Source organism: Ptychodera flava, unplaced genomic scaffold, assembly GCF_041260155.1.
Source record: "Ptychodera flava strain L36383 unplaced genomic scaffold, AS_Pfla_20210202 Scaffold_49__1_contigs__length_964681_pilon, whole genome shotgun sequence".
In the NCBI taxonomy this organism is placed as follows: domain Eukaryota; kingdom Metazoa; phylum Hemichordata; class Enteropneusta; family Ptychoderidae; genus Ptychodera; species Ptychodera flava.
This window is the reverse complement of record NW_027248371.1, coordinates 853,233-867,638: the sequence shown is the minus strand read 5'-3', so window position 1 is coordinate 867,638 and position 14,406 is coordinate 853,233. Positions and strand designations below refer to the sequence as shown.

Here is a 14,406-nt window from a genome sequence, read left to right as displayed (position 1 = left end):
TCAATATTCCTACATCCAAACTCTGCCGCATCATACAGCTATCAACTTCGAGAAAGCAATCTTTGTTATCACAGGACAGTCTAATGACATCACTCATCTTCACCACAGTGACTGAAACATGAGGTCACTGCAGACTTCCACTTATTATATTATTACATATTTCTAATTGTGTTTTACAAACCCAATTAATGTCTTTACACTGCTCATGATAATTTCAAAAAACTTACTGCATCGTATCTGTTCATTTTATAATAGCAAAAATGGCTGCTACTAATACTTTTTTGCAAATTTGTTTACAAGCCAACTGAAAATTCCATCCTTAGATACTGTACAAAAAGAGTGGCACGCAGCACTCTTATCAATAACAGAATATCAGAAACTGGGCTATATTTTTTCTAATTATCCCGAGGCTACCATTGACATGAAAATAATTAGCATCTTTGGCAATCCTGGGAAACCAATTAATACACGTGTGTCAAACAGTGAAAATGCTATCCATACGGCTACTCTCTATTGTATGCCAATTTATTCCGGCATACTGCAGGGTAGTTTATGCGTAAACTCCGGAATAAAACTGGTAGAAAACATCCAGGCAGTTGGAGAACACCACCATTCTACAGAGTGTGGACGCACATAAAATACTGAAAACAAATATCCTTTCTGGCTATAATTAACCATGGCATTTTCAACACAATAAGAGTGTGACGCTACAAAGAGAACTCCAAATTATTCCAGTGATAAACAATGGGCTATGAATGTCATTAGGAATGGAGGTATCTATTACTGTAATGTCACCGAAGAGATTAAACTGTTAGTGAAAGTGCATATGCGTGCGTGCCTGTGTATGTGTGTTTGGGACCACTGTGTATTGCTTCTCACAGCAGCCTGTGTAATGCTATTATTACGAATAAACTGCTGAAACATATGGTGCAGCCAGTTAAATATCATGGATGAGAGTTTGCCAATGGGGAAATGAAACAAAATGTGAAACTCACTGCTTGTGTCTTTCTTCATGCTGCTTGGAGTAGTAGCCCAATTCACTTTGACTTCCTACAGAAAGAAAAGAAAAAGAACTCCATTTGAGAAGAGTTTAACACCAAGAATAGTACTCATCATTTTTTCTGTGGGTGAGTGGATGGAGGTATGAATTGTAACACAGGTTACAGTACCTCCTACCAGTTTAAGCAAAAAAATTGATAAACTACTGCTAACTACAACGAATATGATCTCAAGAGGGGCTTGCCTCTGTGAAAGTGACAATGTGAAAGTGACAATGTCGTTACCTGCCTCAGAGTGCATCAACCAATGGGACAATACCCACAAGAGGAGATGGTCCTATTGTGAAAACTAAAATCCTACAGAGGCAAAAAAACAGTACCCAAAGTGCTTTGCTTTTAGAAATGGTGAAGGCCGTTTCCCTCCACGGAGAAGCAAGCTAAATGAAAATTTAAAACCAATTTTGCTGTCGCAGAATTGTGCAAAGCCTGCAGAGAATTGGAGAGATGTTCTGAAAATGAATGAACCACGCTGACCCCGTCACCTGTTATACCCACAATGCACTGCGCCTCTTAATTTCTCATGGACCCCCTAGGAGAATCAATATGAGTGAAAGGAAACACATGTACAGTTATCTCCCTGGCTGGAATCAGGTTTGGAAAATTACCCGTCCTTCTGAGACTTCAGTGCAAAAATAGTATTTGCCGAAACAAATTAGTCTGACAAACTCTGCACCTGTTCCCAGAGATTCTTAAGAATGAATACAGAGATATCACTTGACTCAAGTCAGAAGAAGTGAAGTGGATCTTCTAAGAGACATAAATTTGTTGACACTGCATACACTGAGACTTGCCTAAAAGCCAGTCTGTGAATTACTATTGCACACATGCTTCATGTATATGTAACGACACACGCACATACATAGAAACACACAGCATTCAATAACACAGAATCTAATTCCCTGAATTTGTTCGCTGTGACACAAGTGCTAAAGCTTGACATCTTAACTAAAGGTGACAAAGTACCTTTCTCCGTACAAGTTGATTTCTTGTTTGGTTTACCCGGCAGAATTGCAATTGCCCAGCGTAAGGAGACACGTTAATGACACTGTTAAAGACATCACGTCCAATTTACACACACATTCGGTGAGCTAACAAACTCAGAACCAACGCAAATCTCTCTGTACACTTTGGAACAGGCTGTGTACATCCTTTGCAGGAAAAATGGACTGATCCCAGCAGATAGCAAGTCCTGTCTGTGGATCTTATTATAATCCATGATGATTGGAATCAGCCAAGGAACGTCGGGGTATCCTTACAGCGTAATCTGATCTGGTCCTTATTAAAAGATAATTTTCTTAAAAGAGCCCTCCATACAAGTCGAAGTCTTATTACTACAACAAGCCATTAGACGACACTGTTCTCCACTGTTTCCTGAGAATTCCTTTCTCTCCATTCGATTTGAAGCAGATACATTGTAACTTCACTGTCTGTTGGTGTAAACTACTCACAGACTTTTCATACAACCAAAATTGGTCATTTTCGCAAAAAAACACACGTTCAAATGAGGAATTTTTACAAAAAGTCTCACTATTGAACATCATAAAGAGACTTGCTTCTATGGACTATCTGCAACAGCTTATATTTTTTCTACTAAAACTAAAATAATGAATAACATTCTCATTGTGTCAATCATTTTCACATAAACATAATTCTCTATCTAATTAAAAAAGTTTTTGCACGTAGATTTTTTTTGAAATGACTGGCAAAGGTGTGCAAAATTTTTGCTCCAGGTGGACCAGATTTTGTCTTTCTCGAGTCGAACAAGATTTCACGTCATAAATATTCTCATCCTGTTTTCCAGAATTCTACAAGAAAAAAACTAATTTGCTACCCCGACGACATTATGGGGTTCAAAAATGCTTTATTGTAAAAACGGCGAGCATGACACAGCATTCATATGCCATTCTGCCAAGAATTATACATCTTCTGAAAGACCTGGATAACGAGCTACTAACAAGATAGGACACTTACGCTGTATAGAAGATGATTACGTGTCCTCGCCTCACACTTTCACTTTTTTTTTGACGCAATGATGAATTTTCAATTTATCAGAGATAGAAATTAAGTGGCTTAATCTGTGCCGCAAACACTGCGTTACTGACATAACACATTTCACATCAACAGCAATGATTGAAAGTAACTGCCGTGCAACTCACAGATCTCTCTCTCCCTTGCAGATATTCATTTCTCAAGATGTCAAATGTTTTCTGAAAAAAAAAAACCAAGGCAGTTCCTCCCTCGCTCTCCCTCTCTCCCTGAACAGTCACTTCAATTATTATGATCAATCATACTCTACAGCCGCATTTGAAATAATCAAGGAGCTGTCGACGGTTTTGACGTTTCAAAAAACTGTTGACGTTCCATGATACTAATGTCGCTATCCGAGTCATACTCGAAATATAAATCCCTTCTTTGAATGACAGTCACTTGCGTTTCGTGACTGCAGAACTGTAAATTACTTAATCAATTTGAAAATCTGTAATTCACATATTTTTAGAAGAATTACTGTCACAGAGACTGATGAATTACTTTTGATAATTAACACTAAGTCACCTGACGTCGTGTAATTTCTGCCGCAGAGCAAGGCTCCTCATATTTTAACACTGTCAAAGCTTCCACGACTGAATATAGTGGCTATCATTGTAGACACACTCATCAACTGCAATATTCTAAATGCCTTCAGGAGAACTTACAGACTCCTATGGTGATAAATTCAAGTTCTGCGAAAATTACAATATTATATATGAATTTGACAGCAATTGGGGAGAAAAAACGACCATGGACCAAGCAATCATTTTCCCTGTCTTTTGTATTTCTTACCCTGAGCACTGCATAGTCGTTGTGAATTGCAGAATATATTAAAACCTACAGAATCAATAAAATGTGTTATTGAGTGAAATGTCTTATAGCAGGGCTCCAGAAATTATATTGATTTGTCTATACTTCTGTTTTACTTTGTCAAATTAGCAGATAACTTGTCCAATATTAACTTAAACACATGTTATATTGTCACTAGTTTCCTAATTTCATGAGAGAAAAAAAAAGGACAAGGCATTAAACGGATGACAGCGGAAATTTAATTTTTCAAGATCACGGTGTTGCCAAATTCACTGTTGATAACATTTGACGAGGAGTGACAATGCTCGCAAGATTTTTTTGTGACATGCAGCATTAAAAGGTTATCAATGACACTGCATGACTGATTTTGAAACTCTAATCAGGCGGCTGTGAAGGTCAGATTAACATGAAAGTGATACCAAAGCTTTACACCATGTACGAATACAAGGACACAGCTACATCTTGTGTTGATAATTGTTTGTGGAGGGGAGGTGTGGGGGTGTTGCTTATTCCCGATGAGGTAAGATTGTAACATGATCCAACCTACTTGTTGCCAAGTTTGAACAATTTTCCTTGCATTTCCCTGAAGTTCATAATCAGTATCTCAGAAATACTGTTTTTTATTTCCAGCGACACTGACAACAGAGCAGGTTATCCACTCACTACTAATAGTTTTCTCACCTGTACATTCACTACAGACACAAGAAAATCATATTTCTTTTAATAAGTAGCTAAGATTATTGTCAACTGACTGCAAAAATATTTTCATAATTTGCTCACCTATTGTAAAACTATCTACATCAGAAAGACCCCTAAAACCATACAAGATGAGATACAATGTCAGCCATAACCATGTTGGCATATGCAGTTTAAACTCCATCACTGACATTTTAAAGATGTCATTTCACAACAGCGTTGAATTAAAGATGATGCGAGATGACAAAAGGCATGAAACTGCACACGTCTCTTGACCTTGCTCGGGTGTCAGAGGTCATGATCTCCACCGACTGAAGATCCTGCCAGGTCATCAACACAGCAGACATGAAATTTGAGTCACAGCTAAAAGAATCAATCAAGCTCTACGGGCAAGGAATAAAGTCGGCCTGAAAGACGCAAAATTCTGAACCAAGTCTCCTGTTGTATTTAACAGAAAGGTTACTCAAGTGCAACAATGAACAGACTAACAGTATTATGGATGTAGTAGAGAAAACCACAAAATATGCCCTGACCATGAGAGCCTAGCCATTATTATTACCAGAATTGTATGGCATTCACATTCTCCATACTATTTGTTCAATTTCTGTGTTTTTTCTTGACAATTTGAGACGAGGAAAGATTAGGATTTTCATCCTGTGATATACTACCACACAGAGATACTTCACAGCCGGCCATCAAGTGTGGTGACTTTGAAACAACCATTCAACAGAGATTATGAGAAATTTCTTTTTCATTCAAGAGTCCCGGTAAGGAAATCAAGACAGGTCATTTGAGGTCGTTGGCTACAACAGAATATTTGAAGCAAAAACCCTACAACAGACTCCCATCACGGCTGTACAGATCCAATGAGAACGATATCACTGAAAAGCTGCATCTATGCAAACATATCCATTCTGCCCTGCTATTAACCCTCTCTGTAAACTATCATTTCTGAAAGGGTGAAATGCACTACTCCATCGTAAATCAGGAGTCAGCTGGAAAGCTCTCGGTCACGAAAGTGGCAGGAAGGGGGTTTTAAGCTTGATGCTGGTGATGACCTGGTGGGCGGGTAGGAATAGCTGGCAGCTAGGTATGACAAGGCAGGGCAAGATGTGTAGACTGACTTCTTTTTGACAATTTGACCCTAAGATATTTCTTCCTCGTTCCCCCCTCCCTTTTTGCACAGTAGGAATGGAGCATTTAGGTTACCTGTTAACTTACTAATACTGATGCATTTAATGGATCACAATTTCAGAAAGAGTTTGATTTTAGAATTTACTATGACGGGATTTTGATTTTATACAAAAAAAGTATTTTGACACATATAACATACAAAACGTGATAAAGATACTAGATATTTGAGAGTGAAAAAACATGATTTTGTGTCGGTACCAATCTACCACTTTTGATTTTATGGTGGAGTATCTTAACAGCTAATAAAATTGTAGTGTCAAAAACACTCAAGGAAACCTCATCTAACACAAAGGTGCTTCAAAGATGACTTCATAATGTCATTTTGTTACAAGGGGTGAAGCAGCTGGTGGCACTGATACTGCTGACACTAAAACACATTTTAAAGGTCTGGGAGTTTTGTTTTACCCTACGGAAACCTTAGCTAGATTGGACTGGACATGTCCCACAGGCCCCAGGGCACGTACTATCTTGGAATCAAACTTTCTGTTTCTCTGTGGGCATTGTAGCATTTCAAGGCCGCGAGGCAGAAAAGCAGGCCGCGCCACTCGGCGGAGGTGCGATAATGGCATTTTAATCAGCCAGTTTCAAAGGTACATGCGTCTTATCTCTTCACACAGTCAAATGGAGAGGAACCGGCCAATAAGTTGAACACGCTCAGGAAGTGTGAAGGGAAGAAACACAAGCGTCAGCTTTTACTTCCACTTGTCGGAGCCATCAACACAAAGCGAAACAAAGTGCAACGACATACAACAGCATACAACCCTACCACTCCATCATTTTGGCGACTTTAATAATGCATGGACACTGAAAACATACTCCTATAAAAACACATCTATGAGTCCAGTCATATAGTACACCCAATAGCAAAGAGCTAAACTTTCTTTTACATGATATACATTCAGGACGCCATCAGATCAAAATCAACCTGAAAGATTACAATGATGTCGATATGATATATAACGGTGCAGAATGTGCCTGGGGCTAAACCAACTTCCAACAGTTCAGCATTCCCCAATACGACACAGACAAGCGTCTCCATTCAGGAAATTGAATTAGATGCCAGGGAATGGACCTTTTTGGAATTGTTACTATGCCGCAACTTAAATGGATGTATATGCACAAAACTGCTCAGTGGCAAATCATACACATCCCATATTATGTCCAGAAAACTGTTTACAAGGACTAGGCTATGTACCTGCTGAAGAAATTTAATTTGTCGCCAATTTGCTCTCAACATTTCACAATTGATCAATAAAACACAGCTTTACTTAAATCTCAAAAAAGCCACGCATTCTCCAATGAATGGACTGCAAATGAAATCTGTCTGCACAGTTTTTTTCATTTTCTCTCTATTTCGAAGAAAGTAAATTCAATATTTTTGTGTTGGAAAGAGCTTCCTCTGAGGCAGTCCCTCCAAAACCCTGCTCTAAATTCGAAAAACAAACTGACGGTTTTAGTTTTTGAACTGTTTTCTCAGCAAGAAATGAGGTCGAGATATGTGTACGTCACCTTTGACCTCAGCCTTGACTCACAGTCCTCCCCCAACCGTGCACTGACAAGCTGTCAGTTTACGGCATTACGTAGATAAATCATTGGAATCCCCACAGTAAGTATGAAGTTTACCCCGTTGGGTCATGGCAAGAAATGAGCTCAGTGGAACAACAATTACACCGTCTTTGACTTCTGACAAAGCGAAAACTCTTTGAAATGCGGCTGATGATGCAGACAGTACCTGACAATCCTTCCATTTGCCGCTTTGCGGCGACACATCACGGCTTCCATGCCACCCATTCTACATATTTTATAGTTTTGCCATACATCTACAAAATGACAAATCCATCACATGGCTGTTGCCGTGGCAACGGCTGCGAACAACCCACTCCATCTTCCTTTCACCATAGTGATGAGGACGTGTGAGAAACACAAACCAGATCACGCATCGACGGTGATGAAAGGACCATTATTAAGTTGACTGGGGGAAAAAACCAACATCAGAGAAATAAATGAATGATGAAAGTTCTTAATATTGAGCAGGCAGGAAGTTATAATATTGTATTGAAAATGGACGTTTTTATCACACAGCATTGAATTGAATGGAATTAAAAAAAAGATGAATTGTAGGACAGCCACGAATCGAATTTGTTCTTCTCCATCAACATGTCTTTCAGAAGGTTGTTTCAATGAACAGGATAATGCAATTGCACAGCAACGACTAGAATCAATGGCAGAGACACTAAGCTGAAGCCAACGTCCCCAAAATGCTACGCATAAATGGTTGGAAGACAATACCGGTGACAGACATCTTTTCTTAATGTTCATCAGACACAATGCATTAATTGTTGCACTGTGAACCCTCATTTACATCAAATTCAAAAACACCTTTGTTTTTTCCGATGTTGGAATAAATAATGATGAACAAACAACGACAAAGATACTCAGACACTGTGTAATTGGGTCAAGTATCTGTTTCAAAACACCTTCATTAGAGACAGCATACTCTCCAATTTACTACATTTTCAGAGTCAAAATCATTCTCTTTCAGACAAAAAAAAACCAGCAAATTTTTCATACACACCTCAGTCGCATCAAATTATATTGCTGTACATGCCTCAGAGACCATGTCGTGTTCAAGTCTCGACTTCATCAGACAATCAACACTGAATGCTACTATTATTGTAATTGCCAAGAATAATGCGACAACCTCGGAAAGAGTGTTTTTTTCTGAAGTCACTGACTGGCAAAATTGAGCTGGGTAAACAAGGCTCCATGAAATAGCGAAAATTCACTTCTAAATCTCTCAGCTTTAAGGACATTAAATCAATATATATATATAAATGAACCTGCACATGTTCCAAGCAATTCAGCACCTTTTCAGCCTGTATTGCTTTCTACGTATATGTGTACGGTACATGTGGCAAAAAGAAAGAATTGACACCCTCATAACATCTGGAAAACACCAATTGCAGCATATGCCACAATTTCATTGCATCCATGGAAAATATTCTTTTATTTTTTGAACAAAATCAGGGAATCAGGTGGTACATCGGCAAATTTGGACAATAATTTAGACTATGTGTTTGTTTGACGTTGTGTATTCTCATCTGTTGACAGATTTCATGTTTATTACAAATTGTATGTCAGAAATATTAGGCATATCTGTGTGTGAGGGTGGGATGGGTAAGACTCTCTCTCTCTCTCTCTCTCTCTCTCTCTCTCTCTCTCCTCTCTCTCTCTCCAAAAAAAACGACAGTCCAATGGAAACCTACTTCATGTATCAGACAAAGTTCACTGACATTTTCTGACATTTTCAATTTTTCTACAAACAGCATTATCTTACATCGTCTTGACTTGATGGTTCACTGCCCCACTTCACTGATTGTCTTAATAATGTCATTGTTTTAAAATGATATCACAAATGCCTTGCTGCTGAAATTGAGATAAGAAATATTTGTACAGTGACTCTCTCTCTCTCTCTCTCTCTCTCTCTCTCTCTCTCTCTCTCTCTCTCTCTCTCTCTCTCTCTCTCTCTCTCAGGGAAGTTTTGTACTTGATGACAATTTATTCATGAGAACTGTGTTAAAACTTGCAGTCAGGTTCACGTAAAACCACTGACTGGCCAAGTGTACCACAGCCTAGAGCAAGACTCACAGGTTGTCAGTCCCTTGACAAGCACCTCCTCCTACACCTCAATCAGTGAAAGAGCCACGCTAAAACCTGTGATAATTACAACCCTTCATTTAAAATGCAAATTGAAAGGGTATTTGCTAGGGCTTCCTTGCAAGACAGCGACACGGTAATATGCCCGGAGTGATTAGCCAGAAATAGGAAAGATTATCCGAAACACCTGCTATCTGAAGAAATCCACACCTTTTCTATTCCTTTCAAGCTGTCCATGGTGACTGCCTGTTATTTAATATTTCATGTCAGCCACAATTCTGTCTTTTCTAATTAGCAACCGAGTGCTGAGTGTGTGTGAGTTTTCCTCATTCAATGGCTTGATTTGCTTGACATCCGATTTAAGACTATGGAACAAAATTCCTTGTAAATTTTGTAGGAAAGGGGCAGGGATTTGAGGTTAACACATAGCACTCTGTTTGAAGTGAAACACGGTCACTTGTTTTTGGAGATACTCTTTTTAGAGTTGAAATTTGTGAAAAATTACAGTGTCTGGTACAAAGGTGCAACATTATATAATTCTAACTTGCCAGTAAATTGCCTGTATAATGTTTACTAATTTCTACCATCTCAAGTGATTTTCCACCGCACTGGAAAACTTCAAAATTGCAATGTTCAATATATCGCAAAAAAAAATCTGAAGACCGCATTTTCTATAAACAGTAATTACATTAGGCAGGGCATGGCACCAATAATGCTAACTCTATAAAACCAGACATATTGAGACATTTTTTGGTATTTCTATCAGTCACTCGTGTGACCTTTCAAAATATCCACCATACAAAAACTAAAACCTGGAAATATAACTTTATCAGTCCTCTGTACTCTGTTTCAAAAAGGTCAGCATCGTTGTTTTTTCCCTCCCTCTTTTCATCTCCTCTGTAAATGTCATTCTGATGAATGGAAGATTCACTTATCAAAGAATTGCCACCTTTTCACCTGATGATCACAAAGCTGAAAATTGTCTGCCACAGAATACATCCGGGGGTGGGTAACTTCCAAAAGCATATCCACTAACTGCCTTGAATGTCAACCATGAAAACTGGTTGCGACAGTAATCTACACTCCAATATGGTATAAAAATTACCAATTCATGTCAAAATACAAATCATGCTTCTCTCCCTTGTTTTCTAATCCTACCTAACCCTTCATAAAGCACAACACACTAAAAATGTCCACAAAAAACGCACATGAAATAAAATTTAACTACCATACTGCGCACTGACAATACGCAGTCATATGGTATCATTCCAATATCATTCAATACCTTTCTGGATTTCAGCATCATGCTAAGGATTTTTTTTGCTCTTCCCATTGTCAGTTTGGTGATGAGCTATCTTTTTAATTTCAAGCTATTTAAAATTACATGCCTGCCTGGGAAGTACCTCCTCTGATTAGGCAGGGCTGATAAATCAAGCAAGCCTTGCAAAGATGCCTAGCCATCCGGGGCATTTTAATCATTTGTGTTGTCTCAGTTGTACCCTATTGAGTGACAAGTTTTACCATGCATACAACCATCCCTTATTTTTCATTTTTTTTAATCTGAACTCAATTCTGTGTGAATAGAATTTTGTCACATAACAAAACCATACTGTCTCTATTTGTTGCATAATCGAAATGAAATAGAATTTTTTTTCGCCTCTTGTGTGAAATATTTTCATTTCCACTGGTTCATAACGGCCGTGAACACAAAAGGAATAAAAATGAATACAGAGCAGGTTGCCATATTTCTGATGGCTAAAAGAAAAAACATTCCAAATGCAGAACGGTCATGAAAAACAATAATATTAATCACACAATTTTGGAGAATATGTGGCCTGAATAAGATAAACTTTAAATTCGCATCTGTTGATTTTAACATTCAGCGCAGATGTTTGTCGCCGCGTTCACAATGGTATCATGTGAATGACACGATAAGAGCAAGCCGCGGTGAATTACAAAAACACTGGAAATATACATATTTATCATCACTCTCCAAGACTTGTCAGTTTCACGTAGAAATAAAAGATTCATAAGGGTGGTAAACAAAACTTCAGGATTTAAGCATTCATCACGGTAATACTCAACCTGTCACTGTGCTGTATCAATGCTTTACACCAGGCGTCTCTATCTTCCTCTCATTGTCTTTCTATTCAAGTCCTCTACAACATCAATGTTCTTACCATCTGTATGTCTCTGAGGTCCATAGGAATGTCTCCCAAGTGTCTGTCATGTCGGTCTGTGCCGTATTCCTTTTGTTCACATATCTCTACATTTATATTTTTTAGTGTCTTCTATGCTCTCTCTCTCTCTCTCTCTCTCTCTCTCTCTCTCTCTCTCTCTCTCTCTCTGATATCAAGTCTGTTGGTCTTTAAAGTGTGCAGTTGCCTATCTTTCCTGCAGACATATCTATATATCTATCTTTTCTTTCTCTTTTCTTTGCAATCATTTTCTCTTCAAGGGAACCATCTTTCCTCTCATTGCAAGATTAGATTTTTTCCCTTTTCATTTCCTTGACTTAAAAAAACAAAACAAAACTAACATCTTTAACGCGGGGGTTCATTTTCTCGCACACTGTGTGATATCAAATCTGTCACTTAAGCCTTGTTTCCCCTACTCAGATATTACACATACATGCTGTGGTAATTTTGTCTTTTGTGATTAGCAATAGGGAAGATGAACCTCATCAGAGAGTGGTTTTACTAAATCCCTAGAGATTAACATCAATTTCATGTGTAAGATTAGAGAATTGCCAAACTTGAAAACAAACACTAATTTTCCAACCAATTTAGCTATTCATTTTTAAAAATGTTGATAAAAATGTTGATTGTTTTTGGAGAAACACTATCCTGTTTGGGAATGAGACCTGCATCATCAGGCTTGATTAAAATTTTCAGCTTGTTCTGTTGTTTCAGCAAAGTGGCTTTTAATAATACAGTGCCCAACTAAGTAAATTACATTAAGCGATTGAGTCGGTGGGTAGGGCGAATCAAACAGAGAGTGGAAAAACCAGAAGCAGGGGCTACTGGTTGCGTGATAGTACTTTGTACAAAACACAGCTTGTTTCTGCAATCATTTGAAGCCTTGATGATAAAATACATTCCTAAAAGAATCAATAATGCTCTCAGATCAGTAGGAATCATAAACTGTTATTTTGTAATTACCTACAGCCTGCCATCAATTGCATAGTTCTCAGTGAAAAAGGCCACATGTACACTACAGGTTTCTGTTTTTTACCGTTAATCTACAGAAATTTCAAAATACACTTTTTACAAGCTGAAAATGTCACAAATATATTTGAAATTAAAATGCTAACCGTGATTATGTTACGGGAACATGGCACAGTAATTTGAAATTTTTACAGCAAATTTGCTCTCGTCTCACATGTTAATCTCTTTACACGTCATGCTTTTGACCTCAACATTTTATCAATTTCTCTGTAAAAGTAAAATTCCATTATGACTTAATATCTGCGATGCTTGGATGTTGACATACACGAACACTGTACCTGCATGGAGAATATTTCCTACGGCGGAAATTTGACCCGACAAAAGAGATGGAGAAAATACAAGTGGCTGGATCAGAACTAATACGAAGAGCTGCATACGTGTAAAGGTATGATAAAGAGGACATACGATACAGATGTTACAACTGAGTCGCTGGAAACCAATTATTAAAACCGTGCAGCGGACAGATTCGCTTTTGACAGTGTGAAAGATGATCTATCAAGGTAAGAACAATTCCAATTCTGTTTTTCTCCTCTGTAAAAAATGACAGTACTTAGTCCAAACTGTGACAATACCATACACCGCGGGTCATTGTTTAATGCAGTTGTCTATTTTCCTCTTTGGTTTCATCTTTTCAATAGAAAGAATTAATCAAATTGGTTTTTTTCTGAGTAAGTGCTATGGCTACAATGAATTAAGTGGACTGACCAAGAATGATGACATCTGGTAGAGTAAACTCACAAAAACAAGAGTTTAAATTCAAAATGCTGTGAGATGCGGAACCTTTAACAGATCACAATGTAGCATTAGAAACAGATGTTGGATGCAATAAGTTCTCCATTTTAACAATAAGCAATATGGTACAGATTGAATTAAAATATCATATGAGCCGAACAGAAAGCCTTCAAAATGTCCACCATTAAGCTGTTTTCTTTTGCACTGTTTCTACTTTCTTTTGTGATGAGGAATCTTTCCTTATCATGTTAACGCTCTCCTAAACTTCCATGGTAACACAACATCATCATCATCCACATCTTCAATAATTTACATATCTTCTTCACCAGAGTGTACATCACTTAGGCACTACTTGGTGCTGATGGATGCAAAAGAGAACACAGCCCGCAGGGTTTGGCTTGTTCTCTCATCTTGCTTAGACTGAGACAATAAACACCCAACAACCAAACACAAATTTTCCTGTCCTAAGTTAATTTACACATCCGGCCACTTTATGATCACATTTAATTATCAACACAATTTTTCATCCAACATGAACATATTGTGGCCTTGCTAATTGCAAGCTATGCTATTTTCATTTCTCTTTCTTGTTCCATTGCGATCAATGGCAGCTTTTCAAGTACAATATTCACAAACTGTATGCTAGATTTTTTATCTCACTTATCATCTTACTATCAGCAGTTACCATTCTTCAGACTCCCTCCCCTTTTACCCCTCAAGCTCTCATTCTATGAACCTCCCCACCACCCAACATCCTTGCAATCCTCTGAACTCCCCCGAAAACCTACTCTCCCCTGACACACCTTCAGGGTCTTCTGGCTAATCTTTACGGAAGGAAACAAAATGACATTTCTGCAGTGACTATGATTGAACGATTAAGGGTACAACAACATCAGCATTGCAAAGATGAATATTTGCTTAGCAGCATGTCACAGATGAAAACAAAACACATAAAAATATTAAAACACGAGTACGAACAAGTATATGCAAAGCCTTCAATTTGA

At 38.0% G+C, this 14,406-nt stretch overlaps 1 protein-coding gene across 1 annotated transcript in view; it reads right to left on the bottom strand.

Annotated features, from left to right (window-relative positions):
* Nucleotides 1-14,406, bottom strand: part of LOC139128323 (nucleolysin TIAR-like) — a 103,172-nt gene that overhangs the window by 36,161 nt on the left and 52,605 nt on the right. Inside the window, exon 5 of the mRNA XM_070694118.1 lies at nt 996-1,050. Coding sequence (XP_070550219.1) covers nt 996-1,050 — 55 coding nt within the window. The remainder of the gene's footprint in view (nt 1-995; nt 1,051-14,406) is intronic.